The sequence below is a fragment of the Oncorhynchus nerka genome, linkage group LG4 (genome assembly GCF_034236695.1).
Source record: "Oncorhynchus nerka isolate Pitt River linkage group LG4, Oner_Uvic_2.0, whole genome shotgun sequence".
Lineage (NCBI taxonomy): Eukaryota > Metazoa > Chordata > Actinopteri > Salmoniformes > Salmonidae > Oncorhynchus > Oncorhynchus nerka.
The window spans coordinates 68,057,610-68,066,107 of NC_088399.1; the positions used below are offsets into that span (position 1 = coordinate 68,057,610).

The window sequence follows — 8,498 nt, forward strand, 5'->3', positions numbered from 1 at the left end:
TGTAAATAAGGTATATCGCTTTGTCATTATGGGGCATTGTGTGTAGATTTAAAAACAATCCATTTTAGAATAAGGCTGAAAGGTTGTGGAAAAAGTCAAGGGGTCTGAATACTTCCCGAAGGCACTGTATATGCTCTTAATGGCATTGACATATTTATTTTATCACTGATGGTGTATGTTTTTCAGGAAGCGTATCAGAGGCTGGTCAACCTTAGTGCCTACCTTCATGCCCTCCAGGTCAGTGGATGTGTCTCTTTGTACCAAACCTGAGTCAAATACAAATGTCAAATATCTTCAAATTCTTGACTGTATTTGAGGTGCTCTTTATTTAACCGAGTTTGCATTTTCGGGACTATTTAATTGGTTCTTAATGTGCTGAAGTATTTGAGAGTCTTTGACCCATATTTCTAGTTTTGCAGTAGACTTGCTTAGGCTTCTGCTTGTTTTAATCAGCTTGAATAGTAATGTATTATTTTCCTTTCATGATCTCACAGTTGATAAAGTATTTTCTATTGTGACATCTATAAATGTATTCCTATCTATAGCTTGTGCCTTCATTCCTGTAGATCAAACAAAAATAAAAGTTTATTGGTTGCATACACAGATTTGCGGATGTTATTGCAGGTGCAATTACTGCAGTAACACCTAGCAATAAAATAACTATACACATATATTCCAGAAATGAAAAAACAAAGTTATAGGATGAGCCATGCCTATAATACAGTATATATATATATGCAGGGTAGAGTACTGGGTGGTAGCCGGCTAGAACAGTGACTAAGGTTCAGGGCAGAGTACTGGGTGGTAGCCAGCTAGAACAGTGACTAAGGTTCAGGGCAGGGTACTGGGTGGTAGCCGGCTAGAACAGTGACTAAGGTTCAGGGCAGGGTACTGGGTGGTAGCCGGCTAGAACAGTGACTAAGGTTCAGGGCAGGGTACTGGGTGGTAGCCGGCTAGAACAGTGACTAAGGTGCAGGGTAGAGTACTGGGTGGTAGCCGGCTGGAACAGTGACTAAGGATCAGGGCAGGGTACTGGGCAGAGGCCAGCTAGAACAGTGACTAAGGATCAGGGCAGGGTACTGGGTGGTAGCCGGCTGGAACAGTGACTAAGGATCAGGGCAGGGTACTGGGTGGTAGCCGGCTGGAACAGTGACTAAGGATCAGGGCAGGGTACTGGGTGGTAGCCGGCTAGAACAGTGACTAAGGATCAGGGCAGGGTACTGGGTGGTAGCCGGCTGGAACAGTGACTAAGGTTCAGGGCAGGGTACTGGGCAGAGGCCAGCTAGTGGTGACTCTTTAATAGTCTGATGGCCTGGAGATACTCCCGTTACATTTGTATTTTAGCTTTATTTAACTAGGCAAGTCAGTTAAGAACTAATTCTTATTTTCAATGACGGCCTAGGAACAGTAGGTTAACTACCTTGTTCAGGGGCAGAACAACCAATGTATTTTTCCTTGTCAGCTCGGGGATTCAATCTTGCAACCTTTCGGTTACTAGTACAACGCTCTAACCACTAGGCTACCCTGCCACCCCAATGACATGGAGTCAGCAATGCAACCACTAGATCAGTCTCCTCATATCTCACTCCATTCCCTTCTAACTTATTCTCCTTCTCCCAGGGCACCGTGATCAAGCAGGACTCCATCCTGGAGCTCTGCCTGCGCTCTGAAGGCCCACCAGTCGACACCCCGACCACGCCCACCGGACGGGTCTGGCACTCCCTGTCACGTGACGCAGGCATGGCTGAGGCCAGCACCGGGGTGGCCATCGGGGAGCTGGCCCTGCTCCAGAGGCAGCACAGCCTCCTGCAGGAGGAGCTCAGTAGGCTGCGGGGTACCGAGGGCCGCCTGAGGGATAGCGAAAAGGCCCGCACCCAGCTGGAGAGGCAGGTCCGCGACATGAAGGCCCACAGTGCCACTATGATGGACAGTGTGGGAACTGCAGGCTCAGAGCAGGTATGGGCAACTTTGATGGGGGTGGGGGGGCCACAAAAAATCTGATCTCATCATGAGGGGCTGCAGTTGCTCGCGGGTCTGCGTACCCACATCCCCCCCACCCCCCACCCCACATTGCGAGCAAAACATTTTAGTGACCCCCCTCTTGACAGTGGAGATGGAAAAATCAGTTAGAGTTCATTTGCTGCAATTCGACACATTCTGCCATAGGGCCGAGAGGAAAATGGTCTGTTTTACAGCTTATTCCTGCACTTCTACACATTTTGCCATAGGGTGGGAGAAATGTTTGCAGTTTTTAATATATCTGAGTGAGACTGACTAACAAAATCAATGGGGGCCTCACAGCCCATTCGACCATGATAACAAGTTTACATAGCTGGGTGCTAAACTAACTTAGCAATCTAAAAAATGTAGCTGACATGGGCTAATTGACTATCAGTGACTGACAACAGAAAAACTGCTGATGCACAACCAAATTTCGAAATTGCACCTTGTGTATTTTACTATTCCAACTCGCAACAGTAAGTTTAGACACCAACTCTGACACTGTGGGTAGTTGCACTTAGCTTAATTATAGGGGGTACACTGATTTTTACCAAGGTCATTGTTGTAGATGAGAATCTGATAATGGGAATATGCTCTCAATCATCTGAGTTGAGTAAATGCCTTCAGAAAGTATTCATACCTCTTGACTTATTCTACAATTTGTTGTTACAGCCTAAATTCAAAATGGATCAAATAGATTATTTTTCTCACCCAACAATTGCCCATAATGACAAAGTTTAGCTAATTTATTGAAAATGAAATATCTAATTTACATAAGTATTCTCACCCCTGAGTCAATAGAATCACCTTTGGCAACGATTACATCTAAGTGTCTTTTTTTTGGGTAAGTTTCTAAGAGCTTTGCACACCTGGATTGTAGAATATTTGCACATTATTCTTAAAAAAAGTATTCAAGCTCTGTCAAGTTGGTTGTTGATCATTGCTAGACAGCCATTTTCAAGACTTGCCATAGATTTTCAAGATATATTTAAGTCAAATCTGTAACTCAGCGACACAGGAACATTCAATGTAATCTTGGTAAGCAACTCCAATGTATATTTGGCCTTGTGTTTTAGGTTATTGTCCTGCTGAAAGGTGAATTTGTCTCCCGGTGTCTGTTGGAAAGCAGGCTGAACCAGGTTTTCTCCATAAATTAGCTCTATTCCGTTTATTTTTATCCTAAAAAACTCCCTAGCCCTTGCTGATGACAATCAATCAATCAATCAAATGTATTTATAAAGCCCTTTTTACATCACGAAGTGCTATACAGAAACCCAGCCTAAAACCCCAAACAGCAAGCAATTCAGATGTAGAAGCACGGTGGCTAGGAAAAACTCCCTAGAAAGGCAGGAAACTTGGAAGAAACCTAGAGAGGAACCAGGCTCTGAGGGGAGGCCAGTCCTCTTCTGGCTGTGCCGGGTGGAGATTATAACAGTACATGGTCAAGATGTTCAAACGTTCACAGATGACCAGCAGGGTCAAATAATAATAATCACAAGCATACCCATAACATGATGCAGCCACCACCATGCTTGAAAATATGAAGGGTGGTACTCAAACATAATGCAAAACATAATGCTTTGTATTCAGGACATAAAGTTAATTTCTTTGCCACATTTTTTGCAATTTTACTTTAATGCCTTATTGCAAACAGGATCCATGTTTTGGAATATGTTTTATTCTGTAGAGGCTTCCTTTTCACACTGTCACTTAGTATTTTGGAGTAACTACAATGTTGTTGATCCATCCTCAGTTCTTCTATGACAGCCATTAAACTCTGTAACTGTTTTAAAGTGATCATTGGCCTCATGGTGAAATCCCTGAGCGGTCTCTTAACTGAATTAGGAAGGATGCCAGTATCTATGTATTGACACACTATCCACAGTGTAATTACGAGGCATTGGAAAACTTCCCTGGTCTTTGTGGTTGAATCTGTGTTTGAAATTCACTGCTCGACTGAGAGACCTTGCAGATAATTGTATGTGTGCGGTAGTCATTCAAAATCATGTTGAACACTATTATTCACAACATTTTTACTCCTGAACGTATTTAGGCATGCCACAGCAAAGGGGTTTAATACTTATTGAAAACATTTCAAGTTTTCATTTTTTATTAACTTGTAACATTTTCATAGGGGTGTATAGTCAGTCCAGTGACACAGAATCTGAATGTAATACATGTTTCATTCAGGCTGTAACAAAATGTGGAAGAAGTCAAGGGGTCTGAATACTTTTCTGAAGGCACTGGAGGTTATATATTAACCAAATATAGAAAAAAAAGTGTCAGTAGGTGTCACAATTGATCTGGTGGGTCATTCCACTTGTCATCTTGCCTAGGCTCCACCCCTTCGCAGAGCAAGTGAAACCAACGCAGACACCCAATTGGCCAGCCAGGAGTCAATCGAGCATTTGGAAGGGCATCATGATGGCAGTGACCTGGAGGTGGAGGTGACGTCAGATGAGGAGGAGGAGGAGGCCAAAGCATCACCGCGCTCGGAGAGTCCCCATGGTGTGTAAAGAGTCTTAGTAAACAACACTTGTGTACAGTCGTGGCAAAAAGTTTTGAGAATGACACAAATATTAATTTTCACAAAGTTTGCTGCTTCAGTGTCTTTAGATATTTTTGTCAGATGTTACTATGGAATACTGAAGTATAACTACAAGCATTTCATAAGTGTCAAAGGCTTTTATTGACAATTACATAAAGTTGATGCAAAGAGTCAATATTTGCAGTGTTGATCCTTCTTTTTCAAGACCTCTGCAATCCACCCTGGCATGCTGTCAATTAACTTCTGGGCCACATCCTGACTGATGCTAGCCCATTCGTGCATAATCAATGCTTGGAGTTTGTCAGAATTTGTGGGTTTTTGTTTGTCCACCCCTCTTGAGGATTGACCAGAAGTTCTCAATGGGATTAAGGTCTGGGGAGTTTCCTGGCCATGGACCCAAAATATCAATGTTTTTTTCCCCGAGCCACTTAGTTATCACTTTTGCCTTATGGCAAGCTGCTCCATCATGCAGGAAAAGGCATTGTTAGTCTCCAAACTGTTCCTGGATGGTTAGGAGAAGTTGCTCTCGGAGGATGTGTTGGTACCATTCTTTATTCATGGCTGTGTTCTTAGGGAAAATTGTGAGTGAGCCCACTCCCTTGGCTGAGAAGCAACCCCACACATGAATTCTCTCAGGATGCTTTCCTGTTGGCATGACACAGGACTGATGGTTGCGCTCACCTTGTCTTCTCCAGACAAGCTTTTTTTCTGGATGCCCCAAACAATCTGAAAGGGGATTCATCAGAGAAAATGACTTTACCCCAGTCCTCAGCAGTCCAATCCCTGTACCTTTTGCAGAATATCAGTCTATCCCTGATGTTTTTCCTGGAGAGAAGTGGCTTCTTTGCTGCCCTTCTTGACACCAGGCCATCCTCCAAAAGTCTTCGCCTCACTGTGCGTGAAGATGCACTCACACTTGCCTGCTGCCATTCCTGAGCAAGCTCTGCACTGGTGGTGCCCCAATCCCGCAGCTGAATAAAATTTAGGAGACAGTCCTGGCGCTTGCTGGACTTTCTTTGGCGCCCTCAAGCCTTCTTCACAACAATTGAACCACTCTCCTTGAAGTTCTTGATGATCCGATAAATGGTTGATTTAGGTGCAATCTTACTGGCAGCAATATCCTTGCCTGTGAAGCCCTTTTTGTGCAAAGCAATGATGACGGCACGTGTTTCCTTGCAGGTAACCATGGTTGACAGAGGAAGAACAATGAATCCAAGCACCACCCTCCTTTTTATGCTTCCAGTCTGTCATTCAAACTCAATCAGCATGACAGAGTGATCTCCAGCCTTGTCCTTGTCAACACTCACATCTGTGTTAATGAGAGAATCACTGACATGATGTCAGCTGGACTTTTTGTGACAGGGCTGAAATGCAGTGGAAATGTTTTTGGGGGAGACTTTGTTCAAATTAATATTTGTGTCAAAACTTTTGGCCACGACTGTAAACAATGAGTAGACAATGCACCAGAATATTAAATAGCCTTTTAAATGACTAAAACATCACCCATAATATTCTTTCTGATAAAAAGGCTACAAATTTGAGAAAAAAAAACATTTTTCTCATGTCAAACTACCAGGAAGTCTGAAAAGACAGACTGAGTGGGCGGAGAGCTAGTAGGCTGAGCTCACCTTGACTGGCGGTTCTTTGAAAACGCCTATGTCAAGCAACATTATCTCAAGCAAATTTGTTTCTACACAAAGCAACTCAAACAACATTGAAATTGCATGCAACATCCAATCCTGTCATACATCTCATCATGGCTTCACAAATGGATTGTTTATCCAACTGTTTGGTTATTGTAAACAGCATCAATATAGACAAAATGTTGGATGTATAATTTAGCTAGCTAGCCCAAATGGAATTGTCAGCACTATTTATCAAGCTAGCTAACTAGTTGATTGGACAGTGCCAAGAGTGTGCAAAGCTGTCATCAAGGGAAATGGTGGCCATTTGAAGAATCTCAAATATAAAATATATTTTGATTTGTTTAACACTTTTTTAGTTACTACATGATTCCATATGTGTTATTTCATAGTTTTGATGTCTTCACTATTATTCTACAATGTAGAAAATAGTACAAATAAAGAACAACCCTTGAATGAGTAGGTGTTCTAAATACACACATATATACAGTGCCTTGCGAAAGTATTCGGCCCCCTTGAACTTTGCGACCTTTTGCCACATTTCAGGCTTCAAACATAAAGATATAAAACTGTATTTTTTTGTGAAGAATCAACAACAAGTGGGACACAATCATGAAGTAGAACGACATTTATTGGATATTTCAAACTTTTTTAACAAATCAAAAACTGAAAAATTGGGCGTGCAAAATTATTCAGCCCCTTTACTTTCAGTGCAGCAAACTCTCTCCAGAAGTTCAGTGAGGATCTCTGAATGATCCAATGTTGACCTAAATGACTAATGATGATAAATACAATCCACCCGTGTGTAATCAAGTCTCCGTATAAATGCACCTGCACTGTGATAGTCTCAGAGGTCCGTTAAAAGCGCAGAGACCATCATGAAGAACAAGGAACACACCAGGCAGGTCCGAGATACTCCGGACTGGGCTGATTGGGAGCCCGACAGGATACAGGAGGACCCGGAGCCCAGGAGAAGGTATCCCGGAGAGGGTCTCATGGGGGAGACCTGTTCTTTTCGATGTATTATTTCATAAACACCCTTGAAACCGAGCTAATCATACTCTGTCCGCGTCTGATCTATGTAAAAGTCTTGACCAAACCCCCTGGTCTGCCACTATATATATATATATATTATAGTAAATACTACAATATTTAATGTGCATATACCCTGCCCATTCCCTGCCCCATTAAAAAGGAAACAAGTATCTAAGTGTTTTTTTTGTGGTTAATACTATAGCATTTACTGTAGTATTCTACAGTATACTACACAATTCTGATCGATGTGTAGTATAGTATTTTACAGTATACTTATTACAGAATTCTATAGTAAGTATTGTAGTATTCTATAGTAAACTGTATTTTTTTAAATGATGTGGGAGAGCAGGGTGTGTCAGTACCAACACAAGAGCAGCTAAATGAGATGCAGCTGATGCTCATGGAGAAGGAGAGAGTAGAGATGGAGACTTAGAAACTGAGTGGGGAAAAATTACATTTGGAAATTAGGTTCCTTGAGCAACAACAGCAGCAGTTCATTGTAGCTTGAGCAGGAGCAACGCACTACACTGTAGCCAATAATAAGAAATTGTACATTGAATAGGCCTATTTGTTTTACAATAATTTTAAGTGTAGTCTTTGCATTTGTATATACTGCCTGTAAGACTCTCAAGACTGAAGGAAGGAAAGGAAGATATGCTTTTTAATTGTTACAACGTATATATTTATTGATTGATTATGCTGCTTATAGAAGTTTTTACATCTCTCATTTAACCTAGACCTATTGGCTACATTTGATCGATGATTTGATTCCGGACCAGTCGACCTTTGACGTCGTCTGGACCAGCAGGTTCCCTATGGTTTTCCTGTGCCCTGGCTCAGTCATGGGATGGGGCAGCCTCTTCTCCACGCAGCTATTCTGCAATACCACTGTGGCAGTCACAAGGTGCAGGTCCTCTCTGGTGCCATTCTTATCTCTCCATGTATGCAGTGGAACGATGATGCCCGGTATCCCGTAGACTGTGGATCTGCTGACATTTATCATGTCCTCCACTGTTTTGAAATGCACCTTTGGCATAGAACCGAAGTGCAATCAGAGTTTGCAATGCCGGGGACAGCGCCAGTGAGAGCTCATTGATTATTTCAAACTGATCAGAACTGCCATAGTGGAACCTCACGATACACTCCCCGTCTGTATACTATATTGTATATTGTTGCTCCAATATATTATATTTGTTCTCGTCTAAAGGCCCGCTGGTTGTGAAACCGATAGACAAAGACACGCCATGCTCCGTTATTGTAGTTTTTGAATA

The 8,498-nt window shown here is 42.3% G+C and overlaps 1 protein-coding gene across 7 annotated transcripts in view; it reads left to right on the plus strand.

Annotated features, from left to right (window-relative positions):
* The window catches only part of LOC115128500 (rho guanine nucleotide exchange factor 2-like), a 102,679-nt gene that overhangs the window by 84,937 nt on the left and 9,244 nt on the right, over window positions 1-8,498 (plus strand). For 5 of the 7 annotated variants that reach the window (XM_029658374.2, XM_029658375.2, XM_029658376.2 and 2 more), the window contains 3 exons: window positions 187-237; window positions 1,621-1,956; window positions 4,338-4,509. In XM_029658374.2, the coding sequence (XP_029514234.1) occupies window positions 187-237; window positions 1,621-1,956; window positions 4,338-4,509 (559 nt within the window). Of the gene's footprint in view, window positions 1-186; window positions 238-1,620; window positions 1,957-4,337; window positions 4,510-5,728; window positions 7,398-8,498 lie in introns of those variants that run through there. The other 2 variants (XM_029658380.2, XM_029658379.2) reach the window with 2 other exon arrangements.